Source organism: Motacilla alba, chromosome 23, assembly GCF_015832195.1.
Source record: "Motacilla alba alba isolate MOTALB_02 chromosome 23, Motacilla_alba_V1.0_pri, whole genome shotgun sequence".
Taxonomy (NCBI): domain Eukaryota; kingdom Metazoa; phylum Chordata; class Aves; order Passeriformes; family Motacillidae; genus Motacilla; species Motacilla alba.
In genome coordinates this window covers 4,077,401-4,102,897 of record NC_052038.1, presented here as the reverse complement: position 1 = coordinate 4,102,897, position 25,497 = coordinate 4,077,401, and the positions used below count along the sequence as shown (strand labels likewise).

Genomic DNA, 25,497 nt, shown 5'->3' with positions numbered 1-25,497 from the left:
GAGCGTTCTTGGCCAGCATCTCCAACCACGTCCCTGGCGTGCTGAGCCGTGGGCCTGCACTCCCCAGAGCAGAGAGAGGCTGGGGCCACACCAGGCACTGCTCCAGGATTTTCCCTGGTTTAACCCTGGACCCACTCAGTCCCCACCCCTGTCCAGTTTGGGGTGATCCCAGCAGCCAGGTGATCACACCATCAGCTGCCTGGATGAAGGGATGAACATTTGCAAATGGCTGTTTTGGAGGAAGAGATTTGATGAAAGAGCTGCCTGTGATCCTCCCTTCCCCACCCGGCAAAGAAAAATGAATTTCACGTTCTCCTTCTCACCCCAGAGAGGGAAACAATAAAGCTTTCTGGGGCAGAGCTTTAGCTAGAGGCCTGGGAATTAGATTTAAACCAGTTGATTTGGTAAATCTCCCCAGTTTGCATTCTTTACTTTTCCTCCCATCCCGCTTCTTTCCTTCCCCCATAAAACCACATCTAATAAAAGACTTAAGAAAAGTAACAGATTGGCTTTAAAAGGGACTAAAATCCACATCTGGGGACCAAGAGATGAATGTTTTATGCAGATATGGGTGTGATGGACTGATGGATCAGGAGAGGAGCGTGCTGGGCAGGTGAACCCCTCCTGTCCATGGCAGTGCCCCAGGTGGAGCCAGCCCTGCTGGGAAGGGGCTGGGGGCTCCCTGCTGGCCCCTTACCCAGCTCTCCTGGCACACAGAGCAGGGCCAAAGTCTCCTCCAGCCCTTCCAGCACTGCTGTTCTTGCTGCAGGTTGCACATTTGCTTTGCTGTGAGCTGGCAGTGATTTAAAATCATCCTGCACTAATCCATATAAATTCTTTTAATCGTGGATTTAATCTCCTAAGCGTGCTGTAATTAAATTACACACCACTCAGAGGCACGTCACAAAAGGTGTGAGTTTACAGGGCCGTGGGCTGGGCTTCAGGACAGCCCATGGCCAGGACTATCAGGCATTTGATTACTTCCTTCATCACTGGTTTTTCCCTTTCTGTCTCCTTTTCCCAAGTCATTTCGGTTGGGAAAGCATCGTGTCCAATCTGTGCATGATCCTCACCTGAGTGCCACATCCAGAACTCCCCTGGGCACTGCCAGGGGTGGGCACCAAACCCCCCTGAGCGGTTCCAGTGCCTGGCAGCCCTTTCCATGCACAAATTCCTCCTGGTGTCCAACCTGACCTTCCCATTTCCTCTCGTCCTGTGCGACAAGGAGGAGCAGGAGAGGAGAAGATACAGCCCCAGAAGGAGCTGATGGCCAGGACAGAGCCTGGAGCAATCCAAGTGCTGGAATATTCCTGGAGAGCAGGAGGAGACCTGGAGGAAAGCACTCCCGGGCTCCCTGAGCAGAACACTCTGATGGGCTGGTGTTAATGGAGGGAAACACCGTGACACCAGAAGCACATTAACAAATTAAACTTTGGTGCTGGGAAGGGGAAAGTCTCGCTGAACTGCGAGGTAGGGAGATGACTGACTTCGGGAACGTGACAATTACTGTACTTAACTTTTTTTTTTTTTACATTAAGAGCCAAATAGGAGCATATATTTAATTCATTAAACCAGTCTGAAGTGGCTCCCTCCATCCCAGAGCAGTTAATCGGTGCTCAGTGTCTCCTAATGAAGGGGTCCCTGTAAGGTCAGCCTGACACTAGTTAGCTAATCGGAGACTTATTTGTTTTGCAAATTGCTCTCCCATTTTGAACCACCGCGCTGCAATTTCCATGGCGGGGAAGCCGGAGAGAGTTCAGGGGCTGGGTTTTGCAGCCCTCAATCTGTCACTGGGAGGAGGATAAAATTAGCCTGGGAAAGAGAAGGAGCAGGATGCTGCGTTTGTTCCAGGCAATCCAGTCCCTGTTCCACGTCAGGACTGAGGGGTGGCTGGAGGGCTGTGTGGGCAGTGGCACCATCCTGCACGTGCCAGGGCACTGGGGACATTGTGTGACACTGCAAACTCCTCACCATGCCTGGCTGGGCAGCGCTGTCCTGCCCTTTCCATCCTCCACCTTGTGTGGTCCACGGGGGTCCTGCTGCCCGGGCCATGCCCTCTGCCCTCACCTGCATCCTCAAATGCCCAGAAACGCTGTGATTGAACAGAAATCTGTTCCCAGGGATGGCAGAGTGCCTGTGCCTCTGTGGGGCTGTTCCAGGCAGGGACACAGAGCACAGTGAGGGCATTTCTGGATAGAGGGGGAGCACACAGAGCCTGAGGGAAACACAGAGCTTGAATTAACTGTTTACACCCTTTTCCTTCTCTCCCAGAGGCAGCTGGAAGTCTGGCTGCTGTCCTGGAGCACAACAGGTCCACCTCGACTGGGAGTTCATGTTTATCTCCAAAGGAGGAAGCATCTCCCACCCTTTCCATGGATGAAGACCCTCCTCCCTCCTGCATTCTGATTTGTTTTACAGCCATGCCCATGGGAACAAGCTGGCTGACACATGTCCCCTTTGCATCCCAATCCAGCTCCGTCCCTGTAACACACAGGCCACAGCTCCTCGTCCCCTCCTCACCCTCCAGGGCTGGAGGGGGTGGAGAGTGACCCGACCTTTGCTTTTGGAACACAGGGAAGAAGCCCTGCATTTTGTGTTTGGGGTCCAAAAGCTGAGTGCTGTGTAAATTGGGGCTGCCAGCCTTTCCTGCCCAGCCCCTCAGCCGGGAGCTGCTGCCTCCCCCTGTCCCACGCTGGGTGACTGAGAGCCCGGGGCTGCCACTCCCGATTTCCCTCCTGTGTGGAGAAATCAGGAGCCAGAGCAGAAGGCAGCAGCTCCCTGTGCTCGTGCTGGGGCTGCTGCCCTGGCTCTCTGGTGCCTGACCTTTGCCCATGAACTTCTAGCAGGGATTTTCCCCTGGTTTCAGAGCAGGATGACTGGGAGCACTGGGAGCAGACCCTGGCTGTCCCGGCTGCTCTGCTCGTTCCACTTGGCAGCTGCTTGAACTCAGAGCAGTGAAGGGGGAGAGAGAACCTTTATTTTCCAATATCACAGGCAAAAAAAAAAAATACACACCACCTTTACTTTAATTTCCCCTTTAAAGTAATGACATCTATAGTGTAAAGAAAGCGTTCCGCTGAGATACAAATTTTTTCCCAAATGTCATGGAAATGGAGGAATTTCAGCAACTGTATTTGTGTGCAAAAGAGGAGAGAAGGTAGATTAATTTTAAAAGGTTACATTGATTGCAGTCAGGCATGGAGCTGCAGCAAGGAGCCCAGTGCAAGGATGTGTGGGAACGAGCTGCTTTCCTCTCCATGGGGCCGTTCCACCTCAGCATCTCCCCAGGATTCTGGGGCACCCCCAGTGCCACAAGCCAAAAATCCTTAAATCTGAGAGGACAGAGCACGTGTGGCCCTGGAGCTTGGGAGAGGGCAGCCCTGGCTCCTGAAACACGAGGCTTCATCCATGAGCACGAGTCCTCATCCTGGGGTTGGTGGTGAGGAGTTCCCTGAGAACAAACTGAAGAGTGAATTTTTACTGGATTTCATTTCTCTGCAGGATCCCTCACATCTGGGAAGAGCTCCTGGTGCTTCAAGGTGATGAAGCTGATTTCCTGCAGCTCTGTTGACACAGAGAAGGTTCTCAGAAGCCTCTGTTTCCAGACAGGCTGGAGGAGAGCTGTGAGCCTGGCATGGTGGTGGAGCAGGTCAGGTCCAGTGGGGTCTCTCCAGCCCAGCCTGGGGTTGTCTGGAGGCTGCAGTCCTGGCTTGGCTCTGCTCCTGAGGGCAGGGGGAGCTGCCTTTTGGAGATCTGCCCAGTTCTCCTCTTCCAGCATCTCCAGAAACCTTGGGTTGGTTAATTCCTGGAGCAGTTTGCAAAAACCAAAGAGTGGCAAAGACAGGCCAGAAGCATCAGCAACGCCCGTGTGCTGCACGAGGGAAATGTTCCTGTAGCAGATGTGAGCTGTGAGCATCCCCAGGGCAGTGTGGGGTCTCCTGGACCCTGGGACAGCTCTTCACTTATCAGGGATGGGCCCAGTTGCCTCCTTCAGGCACTGCCTGCACTTGTGTTACACCATCCACCACCTGGCCTGGCCATCGGCCGTGGGGATGGCATGGACACAGGCTCTTTGGGAGGTTTCTCCTCACCACCAAGGCACCATGGCTGGTGCTAATGGCAAATTCCACTTGCAGGGCAGTGGGACACAACCTTAGAGGGGTCACTTGCCATCTTAACTCTTGGGATCTTCTTTTCCTCACGAGGGCTAGAGCTGGGGGCAAAGTCACCCAAGCAGAAAACGAGAGCCCGAGTCTCTCTCATGAAAGCACAAGGGAATTTTTAAATCCCAATGACCACATTTCCCTCCCAGAGCTCCTCTCCTCCTCTTCCCACAGGCACAGGAGCCGTCCCTCCGCCCGAGCTCCGGCGTTTCCCGCTTCAAGCGCGAACCAAGGCTGACCTTCCTCGGCGGGCGGGCGGTGCCGGAGCTGAACCTGCATCTCCACATCAATACCTGTCCCCAACAGGTTCTCTCTCAGCTCAAAAGCCATCCTGGCAGGGTCATGCCCTGCAGCGTGGGGCCGGGGAGGCCCATCCTGGCTCGGCAGAGCCGCCGGTTCCCCGCGCTGCCCGAGCCTCGCCGGGGCTTCAATGGCAGGAGGAAGAAACGCTTCGCCTTGATCAGGAGGGATAAGAATAGCGAGCGGCAGGCGGTGGCTGGTGGGGTGCGGATGAAAGGCTCTCGTTCTTCCCCCTCCCGGGGCGATCTGCCCCTTCCTTTCCCAGCCATAATTGCGTGGCACGCCGCAGACGAGCGTCACGCTCCACCAAAGGCCGAGCGCCGCGGGGCCGGGGCTCCGGGCTGGCCGGCAATGAGCGGGGAGGCAGCCAGCGTGCTTTTGATGCCGCTCTTGACGTGCTAAAGGAATGATCAGGCTCTGAGGGAAGGCGTTTCTCTGGCTTGGAGCTCTGCCTCGCTCTGCAGAGGAGATCAACTGCTGCTGCGCCACGCCAGGAGGGCAGAGGGACAGCACCAGCCCGTGCCCCAGGAGGTGCTCCGTGGGCCAGACTCAAACCCAACATCCCTGAGCCCTCCACAGCTCCTCATCCCTCCAGCCATCACAATGGTGGACACGCCTGTCGCCCTTCTGACAGTGGTCATTGGCTTTTGGTGGCTTCTGCTCTCAGGGGTCGTGCTGGAGACAGCCTGGTGTGGAGAGCAGAGCCCTTGGAGGTGTTGTGACACCTCAGCACGGCGATCCCCAAGCCCAGCAGCTGTGGTGGGGCATCGTGGCCTCCCGCTTCCCTGTGTTTTTGCAGGTGTTTCCTCTGGCTTTGCTTTCATTAATTTATCACACGCACACAGAGGATAAGTGGGCTCGAACCTCCATCTCCAGCAGCTGAAATGGAATAATTACCCAGTGTATCCCACCTGGAGAAGCATTCCCAGCTGGTCAGCAAATTGTGAAGAAGTTCACTGTATCCTTTAGAGCAAGAAATTATCCTGGAGTGTAAGTTATGGCTCCAGCAGCTGTACAGGTTCAAGAAATGAAATGAAAAGGGTGGGTGAGATGGAGATTTAAATGATGCTGTAGAAAACACTGAGCAGGGGACACCTTGATCTAACCAGGGGTTCTCTTTGGAGGAAGGAGGCCTAGCAGCAGTGTCTGAAGGAAATGAAAGGGAAAAACCTGACACAAGAACCTGGGAACATCCCCTCAGCTCTCCCAGGGCAGGCATCTCACAGCTGAAGTCCCTTTCCCTGCATTGGCATGATGCTGCACAACATCATCCCTCCAGCTGGCTGGTATTTTTGGGGGGCTATTTTGTCCTATTTTTAGGAAATGCCAATATGGGATTGGGGACTTTTTTTGGGTCTGGGAGGGAAAAGGTCAGCCTGAGCAAATTTCTCAACCTGAACTGAAGGCAGAGAGGGGTGACAAACCCACTCCAGCTTCAGATGGAGCTAATTAAAGTGCTGACATTTTAAGACATCATGATGTGAAATCTCTTGCTTCAAGCCAAGTCTGGGCCCTTTTCAGAGTTTAGTTCTGCTGCCCAGAGTTTCCAGGAGGGGTGCAAGCCAGCAGAGAGGGGTGATGGGTTGTTTCTAATGTGGTATTGTCCTTACAGTGCGAGCAAGTTTCTCACCTTTGGAAGAATCCTGTAACGTCAGGTTGCCTGGGCAGAGATCCCCAAAAAGGGGGAGCTCTCCAGCTGAGGTGTCTGGGAGATGATTTGAGTCTTGGCACTGTTAAGTTTTACCCTGCAGAGAGAACAGGGCAGGAGAAGCCCAGCCCCACAACACGGGGGTAAACTGGGGGAGATGCTCACCCCAAAACCTGTAGCATCCCCTGCATGAACAGTGACATAAAATCCAGCTATGTGGAGTTTTCTGGACGATGGAGGCTTTTGGGGTGGCCCTGGGAGGGCAGGGGAGGGTGGGCTGTGGCAGAGCCGTGTGCCATGTGCTGCCAGCGGGGCCGACACGCGGGGCTGGGGCTGCCTGGGAGGGAGGGAGCTGCAATCAGGAGCTCTATTGTGGCTCTCGGGCTGCCGGCACAATGCAGCATTAAGAGACAAAGTCAGCTCGGCTCAGTGGGGTGCAGGAGGTGATTTGGGGGAAGGAGAGACTGGCTCTGACAGGTAGAAGGAACCTGGAGTGATGAGGGGAAGGCCAGACTGATGCTGGCGCCTGCAAACAGTTTCTGGCTCCAAGCCGAGTTGCAGGTCTGGGAGGGTGAGTGAGCTGTGCTGCTCCACTGAGAATATCCTGGGATGTTCCCAGGAGGGACCTGTCTGCACCAGCCCTGGGGACAGGGATGCGCCCAGGCATGAGACACAGAGGGATGGATGGACAGACAGACCAATGGGCTGATCTCCAGGGAGAGAGAGATCAGGGCAGGGCAGGCACCAGCCCAGGCTGCAGCAGGAAAACCCTTCCATGTGAAGGGAGCTGGTGGGATGCTGGGGCAGCAGCATCATTTGGGGTTTGGGACTCACTTTAAAGCCCCACTCCTCATCACCGTCCCTTCTGCAGGTGCCCAGGTGCACCTCCCCCTGCCAGGTGAGGGCACAACGAGTCCCAAAGGGCTGTGCTGGTGCCAGTGGGGGCAGATGGGCTCTGGGGAGGCACAAGTGCAGCTTCTCATTGGGAAAAAAAACAACAGTTTGGGGACAACCTATTTTACTAGCTCAGAGAAGAGGTGAAACACCCTGAGCTCTGCCCCACCACCATGCACTCAGTGCAGGTGAGATGCTGGAGGTGAACAGGGGAATGGGAGGATGGAGGTGAGCTGGTGGGTTCAGGATGGAGATGAACTGGTGGACATGAGGATGGAGGTGAAGTGAGGATGGAGTTGAACTGGGGAATGTAAAGATGGAAATGAGCTGGTGGGTGTGAGGATGGAGTTGAACTGGTGAACAGGAGGATGGAGATGAGCTGGTAGGTTCAGGATGGAGGTGAGCTGGTAGGTTCAGGATGGAGACGAGCTGGTGGGTTCAGGATGGAGACAAGCTGGTGGGTTCAGGATGGAGACGAGCTGGTGGGTTCAGGATGGAGATGAACTGGTGAATGAAAGGATGGAGATGAACCGGTGGATGTGAGGATGGAGGTGAAGTGAGGACTGTGAGGATGCAGTTGAACTGGTGCATGTGAGGATGGAGGTGAGCTGGTGGCCTCTCCCCGGCTGAGACATTTTCTGCTCCGTCATCCTGAGTTTTCTGCTCTGCTTTGCCAGACTGTTCCGGGGAAGGCGGCTGTGCCGCGCCACGCGTTCTCCCAATGCCATCTAGTGTCAGCTCCGGCAGCCTGGACAGTTATTTTAAGGCATCAGCGCTGATTTATTGCAGAAGGATCTTTGAGGGCCAATAGGCTGCCCAGGCTGGTTATTAACAGCAGCACGGATAACTAACGGATGGGTGCGCAGGCCGGGCTGGATTATTTTTATTATCGCTTCTGTTTCACACTAAAAACCCACCGTGGCAGGATGGAGTGCGAGGATGCAGTGCCGTGTCCGAGGTGATTAAAGTCTCTCAGCCTTCAGCCACTTGTCTTGCAGCCCCGCCATCACCTGAGGCTTAATCACTCAGAAAAGTGCTGTCATGTCCGATTGTCGGCGTATTGGGAGCGCGACCTCTTTCCCGTTTAGCTGCCATCTGGAAAGAATGTAACTTGCCAGGAGACAGGCATGACTCAGGAGGCTGGTGATGGGATATAAAGACTTTGACCTGCGGGCCGCCCATTTGGAGGCTGCCAAGGTCAGTGGCAAGGGCGAAGGCGTCCATTGCACGGTGATTATTTGGCCAAACAACCCAAAACAGACAGCGCTGGGCTGGACTCTGCTCCTACCGTGAGGGCATCAAGCCCCCAACTCCTCCCGGCCTGGGGTTTGGGGCTGTGTGACTGCCCACAATCTCCTCCTGCTTAGGAATTTGTCCTCCACGTCTTTCACCGTGGCAGGGCCATGGGCTGCACAGGCTGAGAACACTCTCATTTCTGCCTTTTCAGGGGCAAAGAGCCTCAGCAGCAACTCCCGTGTCCCATTCATCAGCCTGCCAGTGCCGAGGAAGGTTTCACAGGACAGATGTGCCCTGTCCCCTGCTCGCGTGTCCCCTGCTCTACTCACCACCATCACCTGCCATGATTTAGGTCCCTGCTAACCTCATCCTCATCCTCAGCCACTGCTGACCGTGTCAATTTATCTCCTCGGCTGCAAAACCACCTCATCGAGGCACTTTGAGTCGGTGATTAATTAAGGTCTCCCTAGAAATGAGGTTACTCCCTGCAGCCTCACATATAAATGTAAGATTAATGGGTGCTGGCCGCGTTAGACGGCCACGACCAGGCTGGGCCAGGGAGGGTTTGCCTGCTCCCATCCAGACACTCCCTCAACACAGATTTTTTCCGTGGAAAAACTTCCAAACAACCCCATGGGTGGGGAATGCAGCTGGCAGTGCAGTGGGGAGCCACGGGGCTGAGGTAAGGGGGTCCCGCGGCTGAGCCAGGCACGGAGCAGCCGGGTTGGAAGCAGCAGCAGCGATGCTCTCACGACTCTCCCGATGGCTGAGCCAACATCCAGCCGGCTCTGGGTGTTTAATTTTCACTAATCTGTTTGGGGATTTTTAATTTTCTGCAAACAAGGTGCCTTCCTCATGGAATAACAATGGTGCTGGGGACAGTGGGCGGAGGGGCTGTGCCCACGCCCCTTCCCTGCCGCTGGCACCGCTCCGGAACTTTGCCCAGGACTTGTTTATCTGTCCTTCTCCATCATCAATCACGGGATTCCGCCCTGCTAACCAGCACCTGCATGCAGCAGCTCCGACAGCAGGAGCGAGTCCTGCTCAGCTGGTGTGTAAAAGCCTTCGCAATCAGCCCGTGCTACGGAGCCGGAGGAGGGTTTAAATACAAGGCTCTTTAATAAGATGAAAAGAGCCCTTTCGTTCCCCACCGGTTTTCTGCTTGCTCTTTCATGCTGCCGGAGCCCTCGGGTTGTGTCAGGGCCTGCCTCTCCGTGGGCTGACAGGTTTCCTAACTCCCCTCCCTGCACTGTCAGCACAGCATCAGGAACAGCAAATACCAGTTGCAGCAGCTGGAGGAGGAGCAAGGCCAGGTCGGAGCAGTTCCTGGCCTCATGTGGCCGGGATTTTTCCTCCAAAACATCCTCAGTGGCACCGGTGACCTGCAGAAAACCCTGTGCCTCAGTGTGTGCAGCAGGAAAATGGGTTTAATCCCGTTTACCTGTCTCCTCCAGAGTTGGCTGCAGTGTTTGATTCATGTCAGCGGCTTGGCTGGTGACTGCGGGATGAATGACGCTATATAAATGCAAAGTGTTATTAATATTTCATGTTGTAGTGAAAATGTACTAATGGGGCTTGTTCCTGGAAGATAAAGTGCTGCCATTAATACACCTTTGTGTCCCCTGCGCTGGGGACTCACCTGTGGAGGGATGGAGGGGCTCTACCCAGAGCAGAAACTGCCCATCACACGTGGCAGCTCCCCAAAAGAGGGGATTTTAACCCAGAAAGACACAAAGAGCCACTTCTGACACCCACAAAATTAGGGGTACCAGGGGTAGAACGTCCCCCCACCCACCACTGGGTGCTGGTGGATGGGTGCTGCTCTGGGTCCTCCTGCCTGCCCGTGGGGGACACAGCCCCTGGGAACCCCCTTCCCAGCACAGCCACTACACAGGCACATTAAAAAAAAAATAAAAATGGGCTTGTTTGATTTCAAACTGCAGAACTCTTCCCTGGAGCCATCCGCAAACACTGGTAATTTACTTTACAGCTGTTTAGATTTGTTTCTCTACATTTTTTTTCAAACCCCAGCAGAATTGCAAATGAAATGTGTGTTTGCTCCTCGAATGACTCTAGCCGTACCTGAACTCCTGCACCCCACACCTCCCTGGACTCCCCTCCCCTCTGACCCCCATCCCTGCACCCCACAGCTGTGAGATGGGGGTCAGACCTCCAAGAGGGGGTTCTCTGAGCTGGGCGCTCATCTTGGGTGGGCTCCAGATTCTGCTCTCAGGGAGGGGTGATGGGGAAGAGACTTGCAGCAGCTTGCAGGTGAGGGGAGCACAGGTAAGCAGTTAATTAATTGCCAGTGAAGTTATCAACTGCCACCCACTTCATAGAGGGTGGCAAGGGATAAAGGCTCTGCTAAATTATTGCCATGGTGCAAAGTTTCAATAAAAAAGGATTATAAAGGGCGGTGTTCGGCTGAGAAGCTCCCAGTGCTATAGGTGGGGCCTCCCGGGGCTTCGGCCACTTTGGAGCGAGGGGAGATGAGTGCAGGGAAGGCACGGAGGGACCCCAGGTTGTGCTGAACATCCCTGCAGAAGCTGAGGACAGACAGCCCTGAGCTCCCACCCCTCCCCACGGCGCAGCAGCCGGCTCAGCCCTTCCCGGCACGGCAGCGCTGCGGGGCCGCCCTTCGCCTCGGGAAACCTGCCATTCCGTGGGACACGTGGGGATCCACCTGGAGCCTCATCCCTTCCCCCGGGAATCTCCTCCTCGCTCCCAGGAGCGCGGGGGTGACTCATGGGCTGTCTTTCGTGCCGGGCGATGCGCTCCTGCCCCGGGCAGGCACCGACCTGCAGCAGCGCCGCCGAGGGACACCCGCAGGTGAGCGGCCTGGGGACCCCCTCTGCCGCGACCCCCGGCCCCGAGGAGGTGGGGAGGGCGCTGGGGAAGGGCGTCTGCCCAGCCTGGCAGCAGGGCGACGGGCACGGCCTGCGCTGCTGCCGGCAGCGTGCACAGGGAAGGAGGAATTTGGGGTGCGCGTGTTCCTCCAGGGAGCCACCGGCTCCCACGGGAGGGACGAGAACCGGGAGCGTCCGTGGCCGCTCCGGTCCTGCGGGTGGGCGCGCTGGCTCAGCTGTGCAGAGCAGGGGATGTGTTCACCCCTCGGCGGGGGGGAATCTTGTTATTCCACTAAAATATTTAAGGAGAGCCAGCGCCAGACGCAGCCCCGGGAGTCTTTGCTGCAGCTCCAGGGCGCACGGGGTGCGTTTATCCGGCACGATGCGAGCCGGGCTCAAATCGGCCACGCAGGTGCCTGGGCTTGGTGACAATTGGTTGTTTTGGATGCCCGGCCCCGCGACAGCCCCTCGGCATTGCAGGGGCTGTGCAGCCCCCCAGCCCGGCCGCTGCCTCTGCCTCTGCCTCTGCCCTGCCGCGGGCTCCCCGGTGCGTGGGGACACGGAGCGGTGGCACCGGGCTCGTCCCGCGGTGCCCAGGGGAGCACGGAGGCGACGGCAGATTCCAGCGGTGGGAGAGGACAGCGCAGCCGGGTGAGTCACGCCCCGGCTGCTCCTATTTGTTGTCTGCTTAGGCCAGGCCTGGCAACGTAAGGGGAATTAATAACAAATACCTGGGCAACGAGGAGGGAGCTGGCGCGGGATGGGGGCTGAGCCGCGCACCGGAGGTGGCTGGAGGATGCCGTGGCTGTGGCAGAAACCCCGAGTGTTGTCAGGTCCCCAGAGTGGGGGACGGTGCTTGGAGGAGACGCGTCACCCGGAGCAGGTCGGTGCTGTCAGTGGTGTCCCTGGGTGCCAGCACAGGTCAGCGATGGCCCCAGGAGCACGGCTCAGTGCTTTGAGGCACGCGGGGGATCTATTGGGGACCTTCGGCTGCTCGCAACTCTTGTCAGGAAGCTCAGGGGAAGCAAGTTAATAACTGTGCCTAAAGTTAGATGCCAGGAGCATTTTTTACTCCTTCTGGTCTTTGCAGAGCAAGATCTTCCTCAAGCAACATTGATACCAATCTGCAGAAGAGAAAACTGAGGGACGTGGAGAGGCAACTCTGCATGGAAAGGGTTGGCTGGAGACCTGAAGCAGATATCTGAAATCCCATTCTGGTGCTCTCTCCTTGAACCACACCGTGCTGTGGTGGGGGTTTTTGTGCTGCTGCTTCAGTGTCACGGTGTCTTCTCTCTTCCCAGGCTGGCTAACAGGATCGGGGAGCCATGAACTGGGGGTCGTTTGAGGGGCTGCTCCGTGCTGTCAATGTGTACTCCACGGCCTTCGGCCGCATCTGGCTCTCCGTCGTCTTCATCTTCCGCCTGCTGGTCTACCTGGTGGCGGCCGAGAAGGTCTGGAGCGACGACCACAAGGACTTCGACTGCAACACGCGGCAGCCGGGCTGCACCAATGTCTGCTTTGACCACTTCTTCCCCGTCTCCCACATCCGCCTCTGGGCCCTGCAGCTCATCCTGGTGACGTGCCCGTCCCTCCTGGTCCTCATGCACGTGGCCTACCGGGAGGCCAAGGAGGAGAGGCTCCGTGAGATCCAAGGGGACAATTATCACCGCATCTACCCCAACCCCGGCAAGAAGCGGGGCGGGCTCTGGTGGACGTACCTGCTCAGCCTCATCTTCAAGGCCGCCGTGGACGTGGTTTTCCTCTACATCTTCTTCCGCTTCTACAGGAACTACACCCTGCCCCGGGTGGTGAAGTGCGAGCTGCCGCCCTGCCCCAACGTGGTGGACTGCTTCATCTCCCGGCCCACCGAGAAGAACATCTTCACCCTCTTCATGGTGGTCACCACCTGCATCTGTGTGGTGCTGAACCTCATCGAGGCCACCTACCTGATCGGGAAGCGGTGCCACGAGCACCTGGAGGCCGGAGGAGGGGACGGCCGGCGGCACAGCCACGACTGCCCCATCTCCTGTGCCAACCCCGTGGGCACGGACGGGCAGGTGTTCCATGGGGCTGACTACAAACCCCCCACAGCCACCGTCCCGCTCACGGCCTCCTGTCCCAGCACACTGTCCGAGGATGAGGCTGGTTCCTAGAGCTGCCCAGGAGAAAGCAGGAGCTGCTCACCTGGCCTGCAACTTCCTGGCTGCTCTTCCTCCTCTGTGCTCCAGTGCAGGAGCACTGAGGGTGGCAGCATCCTGAAGTTGGGCTGTGCCCGAGGGGTCTCTGCCTCTCCTGTCCTGGGAAAGGCACTTTACACCATCCTGCTGAATCTGGGGTAAAGCAGGGGCTGTAGAACACGTGCTGTCCCTGGCAGTGGCAGGGAGCAGCAGCTCCATGGCAGCAGTGCCCTGACTCTGAGCCTGTACCAGCCAGGACAGACACCCCGATCCCCCAGGAAACCCCTCTCCCTATCTCACCCTACATCAGCCACTCAGTGGGTGTCAGGGCCACCTCAGACTGATGCAATTGTCATTAATAACACTCATTAGTTGAGTGGGGACAAGAGCAGGTCCCCGGTGCCGCAGCACGACGAAGCTCAGGCGTGAGGATCCGGCCAGGCAGGCAGAGCCCGCTGTGGGCTGCTGGATCATCCTGCCTGGCCAGGGCAAAACACCTGAGCAAAACAGCCAAACACAGGAGAGGAAAACAGCCCAAGCATTGATTAAACACATTAAATGGCAGAATCTGATCTCGTTTGTTGCTGTAATACATCGCCTTCGGCCGTGACACGGGCGGTGCTGCCACTTCCGAGGCCAGCGGAGGCAGCTGAGCATTAGCTGGCATGAATAATTAACAATAATTTCATGGCAAATGCACTCACAAGTAACATTAACATTGAACATGCAGCTCGATCTGTTACTGGTTTTGCTTTACTCAGAGGGTGTGATAATTATTTTTTCCATGAGCAGTGACAGTGCCAGCGCTCCCTGGCTCTGTCCCAAAAGAAGTGGCACAGGGGGAGAGGGAACACCATCGCTGTGTCCTTTATGTGACTGAGGCCATTCTCAGTGACAGATCATTGCAGTAATCTAGCTGAGACACTTTGTGGGTAAAACTGAGCTCTTTCCCACAGCTGGATGGGAGGCTGAGGGGCTGCTGGGGACAGGCAGGGCTGAAGGGAAGCCAAGAGCAGGCAGGGCTGCAGCACTGCTGGAAGGGAGGGCAGGGACTGAACCAGCCACTGGTGGGGCTGAGGATGGTGGAGAAGCCCTGGAGGGATCCCAGCCACAGGCACTGAGCCCTCTGAGCCCACAGCAGCTCTTTGAGTTTGGGGACTTTTGGGGTCAAAGACACAGATGAAATACACATAGAATTTTTTCCACTTCTCAGGGGCAGTTGTGCTGGCACTGCCTTCCTTCCATGCACTCCTGCTGCTGGATTATCCACCTGAAAGTTGTCTTTATGAAGTGCATAACGTCAGAGGACACAAGTTGTTCTTTGTGTGCGAGCCATTGCCCCGAATTAAAGAGCATGGGCTGGGCTGTTTGTTTTCCAGCAAGCTTGGCCACTCCTGCTTCAGGCTGGAGAGTGAAACCCCAAGGAGTTCCCCTCTGCAGGCAATAATGGGGACAGAGATGAGCCCCAGAAAAACCTCCCTGTCCCACCTCTGCACACCAAAGCACAGCTGGAGCTGCTGCCCACTGAGAGACGCCTGAAGATCCAGTTGCTGGGTGGTGTTGTGCCCTTTTGTCGTGCTCAGAGCAAACATTGCACAGCTCTGAGTGTCTTGAACCATCCAGGCTTGGGATAAGCAGCAGTCAGGCAGAAAAACGGGAGCATTCAGCTGCTTCTTTTGATACTGGTGCTGCAAAAACAGGGGTCTGGATACTGGGATATCTCCTGGAATGCGGAGGCAGGACCAGAGTCAGCAAACCAGGGGGTGTGTCACAATAAAAGCTGAATATTTCCCAGAGTTTGCATCCTCACACAGGAAATTCCCTATATTTCCTTGTGGGGTCCCAGAAGACCTCCTAAATTTTGGGATGAGGGGATTTTAAAGAAACTCACCACTAACTCGAGCCCAGGCAGGGATGTGGCGGGGATTGCATGTACAGGTCAGGGGTGGCTTGGCCTCCCCAGCTTGGGCTTGTTCCTGCCCTGGCCAAAACCCGCCTGTTTGCTGGGAATTGAGGAGAATCTCTCTGATTTATGTCCAGCCCTGGCTGCCAGCTCCCAGGACCCCATGACTCCTCTGCCCCTGTTCTTGCGGGGGAGTCTCGTCCCTGGGGATGTGGCCCTGGAGGGGGACAGCTGTTGGCAGGCAGAATCCTGCCATGCTCCATTTGAGACTCTCCTAAAGAGGGTTTTAGGTTTGAGGTTTTCCTGCTCATTTGGCGTCCCCCAGCTCCACTGTTTGGGTTTTTTCCTTTATGGAGGAGCCAAGGTTGGGCCTCCCTAAGCCATTGGGTGTTTCAGTTCAGTTCACATCTGGCACTGAGGCCTCTCAGCTGTCACCCTGCTGTGTCGGAGCAGGGTGGCACTAGGGTGACACACCCTGGGCATACCCCTGAAGCTCCCAAGTGCTGAGATCTGCAGAACCACGCTGGCACCGCGTCCCTGCGCCCACACTGGCAGAGGGATGGCAGCGAGGGGGGGGCAGGGATGTGCCCCTTGACGGATTTATGGAGTCACCCAAACACCCAGCTCAGCATTTCAAGCACTGCAAAACATGGGCTGTTTCAGCTCCCCACCCAACTGCCTGAGGGAGATCTTCTGCCCATGCCAAATGCACCTGAACTTTCTCACCGTGACCACAGGGCCGCTCAGAAATTCCAAAACTGCAGGCAAGAGATTGCCCAGGGGGGGTCTGGCCCCACTCTCCACCTGGCCCTTACAGGGTTTGGCTGTGGGGCAGGGAGCAGCTGCCTCTGCAAGGAATCAGAGCTGCCCGTGCTTCTGGCAACTTCCCTCTCTCCAGGGTTTTTCACCTCACAGGCCACAGCCCCCAGATTCCTGCTGAGCTCTCTGCATCAACATAGCTCAAATTCCTGATCCGGGCAGCTCCGGGGTGAAGGGAGGCTCCAGAGCCCCTGCTTGGCTCTCATCTGGGATTGGGGTGCCCGTGGCTGTCCTCTCCTCCAGGCTCACCCCATCCTGCACCCCCAGGGTTTCCTTTGGGTCTCCTAGGCTCCCATTCCATTGTCCCAGCCTGGCAAACCATCACTGGCTTTATCTGACCTCCTGGAGACAAAAAGCCTCTGGGCAAGCGGCTCCTTGTGTGCCAGGAGAGCAGGGAGCAAATCTCTGCAGGCACCAAGCACCCCGGGGCTCTCCGGACGTGTCCCCATGGGAGGGCTGGCCCTGGCGAGGTGCCGAGGTGGCTCCAGCACGGCTGATCGGCCCCAGGGTGTGCCGTGGGATTCCAGGGAAGCCTCGGGGCACTCTAGAAACCAGGTGAGGGAAGGGAAGCGCATTCCTGCCCGGCTACATCGGCACAGGCATCTATCGGCTGATCCATGGGACATCCGGTGGGATGGGCTGACTCAGCCTCCTGGAAGCCCCCGGTGCTCTGGGGAGAGGGACACCCCCCTTAGGGACACCTCGCAGGTCCCTTGGGGGTGCGGCATGAGGCAGCAGCAGAGCAGGGTCCGGCTGCACGGGGACCCTGGTGCCACCCTGCTCTAGGGAAAGGTCCCACCTGGCCACACCGGCCCCGCCAGGGCGGTGCCTGCAAGTTCCTGTAGGTTGGAGATACCGATGAGCTGTTGCAAAACTATTACTAAGGCAAAACCATTTCCAAAGTGGGTTGCAATTGCGTCATCTGGGGCTCTGAGCAGTGCTTGCTGGTGGGCCCACAGCTGGGGGACAGTGCCAGGTGTCTGGCCTTGCTGCCAGCCTGCAGTGCCCAGACCATCCCTGCAGGGGCTGGGACATCACCTGGAAGGAGCTGCTGGTGTTTCCAGAGGAGGAATGCGTCCGTGCTGATCTCCCTGCGCGATGTGACCTGCCTTTTGTTGTTCAAGCCGAGCGTGTGTGTGCATGTGCGCAGCAAGAGCCTCTCCGGGAGCTGTTTGCCAGACTCACCCAGTTACCGGGAACCGAACCAACCGCCCTTCCCCTCCCCTCGCACGCTCACACCAACCCTGCCTGTGCAGGAGGGCTGCGGCTGGGAAGGAGCTTTCCCGATCCCATCCGGACACCTTCCTCTGGCTCTCCCACCTGGACAGGTACCTGCCGGGGCGCGGGGTACCCCGGGGCTGCCAGGGTTGAGGGGGGACAGCCCCGCGGGGTAACGGGGGGCAGGTGGAAGCTGTGTTAAGGTGTATCGGGGTGCAGGCGGGACCTGGGGCTGCTGTGACTGTGGGGTCAGAGGTGGGGATCCCAGCATCACACAGTGCCACATCAGGACCCCACAGGCCGTGCCGGGGTCCCCGTCCCATGGGGTGATGAAGGGGAATGGCACAGCGTGGCGCCCCGAGGAGCAGCAATGGCCACCCCATGGCCACCTCTGTCCCACTCCCAAAAGAGGCAGAGACCCCCTGAGAAAAGTGGTTCTGCTGAGTTTGCAGCCTAGGTGGGAGCAGGGCGCTGTCGGGTCCAACGCCCTGCGCCCACACGGGGCAGGACCTGGCCGTGACGCAGTGGGTTGGCATCCCGGGGGCTGGCAAAGGTGCCGGGCTCTGCGGGAGGCAAACGGGCACTGCCGGCACAGCTGAGCACACCTGAGCGCTGCCCCTGCTCTGCCTGGCTGCCATCCAGCACCGGGGAGCCCAGGGGGCTCACAGAGTGCTGCACGCACCCCCTGCCACGGGGGCTGTCACAGAGCTTGGCACAGAGAGCACGTCCCCTTCCTGCCCTGCTGCGGGTCCATGACTGGAGCCAGCACTGGGCTGAACCGGGCACACAGGTGCTGGGCAGGTGGGTTATGGGCAGCCGGGTGCTGGGTTGGTCTCACTGGCACCAGGGATGAGGTCGTGGGTGAATTGGAAAGCTGGCACTGGGGGCATGCAGAGTGTCCAGGTTCTGTCAACCCCAGCTTTTGGGGGCAAAACAGCAGCTCCTCTCTCCCGGTTTTAAATCCAAGGGTTGGGTGGGAACGCAGTGATTGCTCCCCACCCTGACTCCCAGCCAAGGCTTTGCCAGGGAGGAAGATCTGGTTTCAGATGGGGTGGTGAGGGAAGGTGTGTGGGCATGGGCAGAGGCACAGCCCTGGCATTTGTCCCTGCCAGGGACCCCAGCCTGGGGCCACTCAGCCCAGCCACTCTTCCCACGTGTCCCTGGACCAGAAGTGTGGGAGCACAGCCACAGGTTCGGGGCTTGCCGTGGGGTGGCCCTGGCCAACGACAGGCTCCCAGAGTGCCCCACGGGCTCCGGGCAGTGCTCCAGGTTCTGTTCCACCCCACAGCCCTGGGACACCACAGTGCACTGGATGAGAGGACCCTGATCACCAGTCTGCCATCGTGCCCTGGCTATGCCCCGTGCTGGACACTTCCCACCCCACAGCCCCCGGTGAGCGGGGAAGGAGCCTGAGCCTCCTCCAGGTACGTCTCGGAAGGCACTGGGTGGGCAACAGGCAGCAGCAATTCCTCAGAAGTGGGAGTGACCCAGTGTTCTGTGAATCTCTTTGCCAGGGCAGACACCTTCACAGCCCAGAGGGTTGTGAAAACCACCCGGGTTTGTGAATCCAGGTGCAGTAAAGCTCCAGGTCAGGCTTAGCGTGTCTCCCTCCTCTCACAGGGCAGCCCCAGGCTGAGCTGCAGAGCCGGTTTGGCCGTCGGCACCTCCGGCGTTGCTGCCGGAGCAGGAGCAGAGCGCTGGCCAGGGTGACATGCTGGTGACACACGCAGACTGTGACACACACGGACTCTCACTTTCTGCAGCCCCACTGTCACCTGTGTTTGGGCTGCCTCAGGTATCACCTATGAGAGAGAAAACAGGTCCCTGGCATGTCCCAGCACCCCAGCTGGGACAGGAGCAGCCATTTCCCCTTTGGCTGGTGATCCTGGCTTGCTCCAGCACATCGTGCTGCCAGTTTGCACCAGCACTCACAATCAGGCAGGGAGCTGGTGGCAGGGACTTGGCCCGGTGGCTCATCCCTGACAGCAAAGGCTCCGTCGGAAGGAAGTGCAGAGAGATTGAGTCACCTCTGTCACCAGGAGTGTGTGAGGATGGGCTTTACTGTCTGCAAGGGTGAAGAGCCCCCATCCTAGATGAGTGTAAGGTGGTGGGGGAGAGGGTTCAGAGGTCAGTGAGTCAGTGCAGCGAGAGATGTGCAGCCCCAGTGGTGTCTCCCATTGCTCCTTCCACCTCTCCAGGTTGGTGACTCTGGTCTCCCTCAGCTGCCATGGATTGGAAAACGCTGCAGGGGCTGCTCAGCGGGGTCAACAAGTACTCCACAGCCTTCGGCCGCATCTGGCTCTCCATGGTCTTTGTCTTCCGTGTGCTGGTCTACGTGGTGGCGGCCGAGAAGGTCTGGGGCGACGAGCAGAAGGACTTTGATTGCAACACGCGGCAGCCGGGCTGCACCAACGTGTGTTATGACCACTTCTTCCCCATCTCCCACATCCGCCTCTGGGCCCTGCAGCTCATCTTTGTCACTTGTCCTTCCCTCCTGGTCATCATGCACGTGGCCTACCGGGAGGACCGCGAGAGGAAGAACCGGGAGAAGAATGGAGAGAATTGCCCCAGGCTCTACAGCAACACGGGCAAGAAGCACGGCGGACTGTGGTGGACCTACCTGTTCAGCCTCTTCTTCAAGCTTATCATAGAGATCCTGTTCCTCTACCTCCTCCACAAGATGTGGGACAGCTTCGATTTGCCACGGCTGGTCAAGTGCTCCAACGTGGATCCCTGTCCCAACACCGTGGACTGCTACATCGCTCGGCCGACCGAGAAGAGGGTCTTCACCTATTTCATGGTCGGAGCCTCCTCCATCTGCATTGTCCTCACTGTCTGTGAGATCTTCTACCTCATCTTCAAGCGAGTTGTCCAGAGGACAAGGAAGTGGAGGAAATCCACCAAGCGCTCCGTCAGCTACAGCAAGGCCTCCACCTGCCACTGCCACGTCAAGTCAGAGGAGAAGGACAACAAGTCCCAGCCTAGGTGTGTGGCAGCCCTGACTGCTGTCTGAGGGGTGCTGGGAAGGGTGGTGGGGGAAGAAGTGTCCTGGTATGTGCCAGGGATGGTTGGCACCACGGGTGACCACCAGACTCTTCAACCAGGACCTCAGTGGCTGTAAGGGGAGGGGGACACATCCATGGGAACCCTCCTGCTTGGGACCACGGGCACGTCCCTGGCTGTCCCAGTGGTGTGGACACTCTCGGTGGCAGGTGGGTGCTGGCTGCCCGTGGCCATGCCTGAGTGTGTCTGTTCTTCCACAGAGGAGAAGAGCTGTGACCTCACCCATCCCAGCTGGTTCACATTCCCCTCAACTTGGCTTTTCCAGCCTGCCAAATCCCTGAACCCTCAAGAGTCGACCCGTGAGAAAAATGACTAAACCCAACAAAGTAATGTCCTTGGAGAGAAACCCACGGGTGCCTGAGCAGACACAGGTAAGGCAAGGACAGCCCTGGAGCTCTGCAGGTGGCAGTGCCACGAGCGTGGACATCACAGCAGCGCACGGATCCTCCGTGTCCAGCAGCTTCTCTCGGGTCCTGCAGCTCTGCTGCTCCCATGCTGGGTGTGAGTGCCCCCAGCTGGTGCCCAGCCAGGGCTGGTGTGACCCAGGGCGTGCCAGTCCTCCCAGCTCACTGTGCCTCACACATGCACTGCTTTCTTTTGTACCAAGAAACCAAAGGAATTCTGGGCTCCGTGGCCAGAGCTCTCTTCATGCACCCAAAGCAATGACAGAGGACCAGGGCTCTAGTCTGTTGGCAACTGTTCTGCTGGCCCAGTTTGCCCGGTTTGCTCAGTTTGCTATTTCTCCCCCTTGGCTCACACAAGCACCAAGTCATGTCTTGCCCAAAAGCCCTTGCTGGCTCTGCTGCTTCCCTTGGTGCCTCTGTGTCCCCCCTCATCTCAGATGCACATCACACACAGCACAAGCTACGGATCCAAAAGTCCAATAAATGTCGTGTTTGGAGACACCAAGATCTGCTCTGCACGCTGGAAACTGGGGGACTGGTGAGGGCAGAAGACAGGGAGAGGTTCCTCAGGAGCCTGCAGCCAGGTCCTTCTCATCCGCCTGAGCTGGGCATTGGCCGAGCCCACAGCGAGCTCACGTCCGCCCGTTCCGCCTCTCCCAGCTTGTCACGCGTCGTTAAACTTTAATTTAGCAGAACCTCATGCTGGCCCCCAAGGAAATCAAGGAGGGATGAGCATCAATTATTTACTAAACCTTGATAAATATTACAATAAATAGAAATGATTTCCATTTAATCTCTCCTTAAGCAGCACTAGCAGAGGGTCGGCTGTTCCCAGCTCCGCTCAGCCCGCGTTTCACAGCCCCACGAGTGTGTCGGGGCGTGCTGAGACCCCGACAGCAAAGCTCCGTCTGGAGCCTGCGCGGTAGTTCCGGGCCGAGCTCCGCTGGGGTTCATCCCGAGAACCGACGGGACGCGGGATCGCAGCTGGGCTCTGGTGGGGCTCAGCCCGGAGCCTGCGGGATGCGGGATGGGAATCAGGCACGATGGATTCATCCCGGGAACCGGAGGGATGCGGGACCGCAGCCGGGCTCCGGTGGGGCTCCAGCACCACCCAGCGCCCGCCGCGCCGCACGGACCCTCGGGGGCAAACCACGAGCGCCGCAGCCGCGCTCCGGGCGGGGCGGCCAAGGACGGAACATCCCCGGGACACCGGGCGGGGGACGGAGCATCCCGGGGGCTCTGGCTCAGCGGGTTTACCCCGTGGCGGACCCGCAGCCGTAGATGAGAGTGCGGGAGAACCCGAGCTTCCCAGCGTTCCCCCCCAGCTTCGGCCCCGACGGGTCCGGCCGCCCCCGCCCCGCCCGCCGGGGCCGCCCCCTCGTCCGGGGGCCGCGGGAGGGGGCGGCCCCGCACACCTGCAGCTCGGCCCGGCCCGGTGCTAAGCCCCGGCCCCCGGTTTCCTGCCCACGCTCCTCCTCCGGCTTCCCCGGGCCCCGAATAAGCGGAGCCACCCGGCCCGACCCCTCACACTCAGCGCGGCCCGAGCCCGGCGGGACGTGCCCGGCGCGGCGGAGGTGAGTGAGGGCACCGGGGACACCGGGACCGCTCGGGGACACCGGGATGGGCACGGGACATCCCACCGCTGCCGGGGGTTCCTTTAACGGCACAGCGAGCGCTTCTCTGCTTAATTAGCAGCGGTTAATGAGGAGCCGGGGCTGCGGCCGCCTTGTCCCTGCCTCGCAGCCGGGCTGAGCGCCCGCGGGGTGCGGGCTTGGCTCCCCAGAATCCTGGGAGCGGCAGCAGGGTGGTGAGCGGGGCTGGGGATCCCCTGGCGACAGGACGGGACTGGGGCTGGGTGTCCATCGCCCCGCAGCAAGGGAGCTGCTGGGAGGTTGTCCGTTCAGTTTGGGGTGAGCCCTGAATAGGCATCGGGGTAGCAGCTGTACCCCAAGGGGTTGTGCTTCCCTTCTAGACCATCCTGCTCTCTGCTTTTTGGGAAAGCCAGGGCAGCAGTAAATTTGTGAGCCCCCACGGTGCCTCCTCTCCAGGTGCCCTGAGCTCCCTGGGCAGCCCCAAAACCCCACTGGCTGCGGGCTGTCCCTGGAGTGGCCGGGAGAGCCACGAGCTGTGGGTGCTGCTGGGAGGGGAGAATCCCTGCCTCTCCCAGCTCCCTGTTCCTGCACCGTGTAGGAGGAGCCCTCTGGGGCTCCTAAACGCTGCCTGGAACCCTCCCTCCCTCTGAAGTGGGATGTTCCTCAGAGGGTTTGCTGGGACACTCTGCAGAGCAGCTATTTCCTGAAAAAGCAGGGTTTAGGTGGTCACATCTGCCCTGTGCTCCCCAGAATGGAAACAGGGCACTGACGTGGCTGCTGTCTTCTCTCTGCTGGCAGAGGCAAAGGGTTCCTGGAAGATGGGTGACTGGGAATTTCTGCAGAAACTGCTGGACCAAGTCCAGGAGCATTCGACTGTGATCGGGAAGATCTGGCTCACCGTGCTCTTCATCTTCCGCATCCTCATCCTGGGCCTGGCCGGGGAGTCCGTGTGGGGGGACGAGCAGTCGGATTTCGTGTGTAACACCAAGCAGCCAGGCTGCACCAACGTCTGCTATGACAAAGCCTTCCCCATCTCCCACATCCGCTACTGGGTGCTCCAGTTCCTCTTTGTCAGTACCCCGACTCTGATTTACCTGGGCCACGTTGTCTATCTCTCCCGCAAGGAGGAGAAGCTGAAGAAGCAGGAGAGCGAGCTTCGGGCTGTGCACAGCAAGGACCCGAAGATCGAGCAGGCCCTGGCAGCCCTGGAGAAGAAGATATCCAAGATCTACGTGACAGATAGTGGGCGGCTCAAGATCCGAGGGGCGCTGATGTGGACGTACATCACCAGCGTCATCTGCAAGAGCATCTTTGAGGCCGGTTTCCTCGTGGGCCAGTGGTACCTGTATGGCTTCTCCATGGTGCCCCGCTACGTGTGCAAGAGGGACCCCTGCCCCCATCAGGTGGACTGCTTCATCTCCCGCCCCACCGAGAAGAGCATCTTCATCATCTTCATGCTGGTGATGGGCCTGATCTCCTTAATCCTGAACCTCCTGGAGCTCTTCCACCTCTGCTGCAAGAACCTGCTTAGCAACATCAAGAAGGTGTCAGGGCCAGCTGGACCGAGCCAGGACCCCTTTGCGGATGACATGGTCTCGAGTCCCTACGCGCCCAAGCACTATCCCTTCCTGCCCATGGCCGAGAGCCACGCGCCCTCCTACCAGACCTACAACAAGCTTTCCAGCGAGCAGAACTGGGCCAACTACCGCAACGAGGAGAACCTGGCACTGGGCAGTGGCACCAGGCCCCTGTCAGACCCCTACGCCCCCGGGGCTGCTGAAGCCTCCGCCCCGGAGGAGAAGCCGGGCAGCCGGCCCGGGAGCTCAGCCTCCAAAAAGCAATATGTGTAGTGCCGGGCTGGCCCCGGTGGCAGGGGGACGTTCCTCGGTCCCTTGTGCCTGCAAAGGTGCTGGCTGTGGGCAGGCATCTGCCTCCTGCCTGGTTCTGTGCTGTACACGTTCCCCTCTGGAGGCTCCAGAGACCTGCCCGCCCTGTGATGGGATGCTCGGGAGCACGGCCGTGGAGCTCTCGCCGGTTTTCCCCACAGACCCTGCAAGGAAGGAAACTGCACGAAGTTCCCCGGGACACCGTGTCCTGTGTGCCTTGCCGTGGGAAAGGGAGAAAGCCCTGGAGCCACAGCGTGGAACAGGCTGTCCCCGAGGCCCTGGCTGGAGGCTGCTGGTCATTGGGAGCTGCGGTTCAGCCAGACCCCAGAGCCTCGGCCAGCACGAGAGCCAGGAGCGCAGCCGTGGGAAGCTGCTCGTCCCCAGCCTCCACACGGAGCAGGCTGAGCCGCCGGGAAAAGCTGGGCTGGGGCAGCGCTGACTGATCCTGGCCACCAGCCCCATCCCGTTCCAGTGGCCCTGGCACCTGCCCAGGGTTTGCTGCAGAAGCTGCCCCCTCCCCATGGGACACTGAGGGGTTAAGCCAGCTCTGTTGTCACCAGCAGATCCCTGGGTCACTGTGGGTGACCCAGGAGTGTGAGTTCCTCCCCTCCCAGCCCTGGGCTCTTTCCCATGGGATTTGTGCCTTTAAGTTATTTTTAACCTGCTGGGCTGAGCATGGAGTTTCTGCCTTAAAGGTGCAGTTTGCAGGGACTTTGGGGAGCCGTGTCCAGCCTGGCCGTGTGCCTTGGAGCCCCGTGGGCTTTAGGGTGGAATCAGCCCAGCACCTGATAGTTTGAGGGTTTTGGGGTTTTTATTACTTTGCACTAGTCGTCTCCTGCTGCGGGCTGAGGGGCTGGTGGGGGGTGGGCTGGAAGGACAAACTGCTGTCACAGGAGCTGTCACCCTGACTTCCCCAGCCCATTGAAGCTGTGATAGGGGATTGTCCTGCTGTGACCAAGGGGCTGCAGGTCCTGTGTGACCCAGGTGTGAGGGTGGGGTGTGGGCACTGCCCTCAGCACCGTTTCCCTTCCCCTGGCAGATTCTGTGTTGCATCTTGTTGAATAAAGTTGGATGAATGAGAAAAGGTGAAGGAGGTGTGACTGTGCTTCCTGCAGCCTCCAGCTGCCTCCGGGAGGGCAGGTGAGGGTTTGGGGCTGAGGGAGGGGGAAATGCTGTCCTGTGGGGGTGATGGGTCTGGGGTGAAGGGGAAAGTGGACACCCAGTTGTGCTGTGGGTGCCACTCACCCACTGAAAGCACAACCCTCCCTGCTGTGGCCTCCTGTCCCCCTGAGGCCAGCCTTAACTCAGGGTTTTCACAGAACTGTCACGTCCCAGGCTCATGGTGGCC

General features: G+C 58.6%; 3 protein-coding genes across 8 annotated transcripts; all 3 read left to right on the top strand.

The window, feature by feature from the left end:
- Window positions 1–10,945: 10,945 nt before the first annotated feature.
- On the top strand, window positions 10,946–14,067 carry LOC119710985 (gap junction beta-5 protein-like). 2 transcript variants are annotated; one of them, XM_038160577.1, is made up of 2 exons: window positions 10,946–11,070; window positions 12,389–14,067. In XM_038160577.1, the coding sequence occupies exon 2, from the start codon at window positions 12,413–12,415 to the stop codon at window positions 13,238–13,240; it is 828 nt and encodes a 275-aa protein (XP_038016505.1). In that variant the 5' UTR covers window positions 10,946–11,070; window positions 12,389–12,412; the 3' UTR covers window positions 13,241–14,067. The 2 variants fall into 2 exon arrangements, with proteins under 2 accessions (XP_038016505.1, XP_038016506.1); XM_038160578.1 differs by lacking the exon at window positions 10,946–11,070 and adding an exon at window positions 11,736–11,970.
- Window positions 14,068–15,894: 1,827 nt separating this feature from the next.
- GJB3 (gap junction protein beta 3) lies at window positions 15,895–21,451 on the top strand. 5 transcript variants are annotated; one of them, XM_038160581.1, is made up of 4 exons: window positions 15,896–17,314; window positions 18,493–18,628; window positions 18,825–18,999; window positions 19,403–20,449. In XM_038160581.1, exon 4 carries the CDS (start codon window positions 19,432–19,434, stop codon window positions 20,215–20,217), a length of 786 nt encoding a protein of 261 aa, XP_038016509.1. In that variant the 5' UTR covers window positions 15,896–17,314; window positions 18,493–18,628; window positions 18,825–18,999; window positions 19,403–19,431; the 3' UTR covers window positions 20,218–20,449. The 5 variants fall into 5 exon arrangements, with proteins under 5 accessions (XP_038016510.1, XP_038016509.1, XP_038016507.1 ...); XM_038160583.1 differs by lacking the exon at window positions 18,825–18,999 and adding an exon at window positions 20,468–21,451 and having other exon boundaries at window positions 15,909–17,314; window positions 19,403–20,189; XM_038160582.1 differs by lacking the exon at window positions 18,825–18,999 and having other exon boundaries at window positions 15,895–17,314; window positions 19,427–20,449.
- A 639-nt stretch (window positions 21,452–22,090) lies between these two features.
- GJA4 (gap junction protein alpha 4) lies at window positions 22,091–25,239 on the top strand. Its single transcript, XM_038160570.1, has 2 exons — window positions 22,091–22,245; window positions 23,062–25,239. The coding sequence occupies exon 2, from the start codon at window positions 23,082–23,084 to the stop codon at window positions 24,111–24,113; it is 1,032 nt and encodes a 343-aa protein (XP_038016498.1). The 5' UTR covers window positions 22,091–22,245; window positions 23,062–23,081; the 3' UTR covers window positions 24,114–25,239.
- The last annotated feature ends 258 nt before the right edge of the window (window positions 25,240–25,497 follow it).

Coding starts and splice junctions, on each gene's coding strand:
- LOC119710985 (XM_038160577.1), top strand. CDS start 12,413: ATGAACTGGGGGTCGTTTGAGGGGCTGCTCCGTGCTGTCAATGTGTAC.
- GJB3 (XM_038160582.1), top strand. CDS start 19,432: ATGGATTGGAAAACGCTGCAGGGGCTGCTCAGCGGGGTCAACAAGTAC.
- GJA4 (XM_038160570.1), top strand. CDS start 23,082: ATGGGTGACTGGGAATTTCTGCAGAAACTGCTGGACCAAGTCCAGGAG.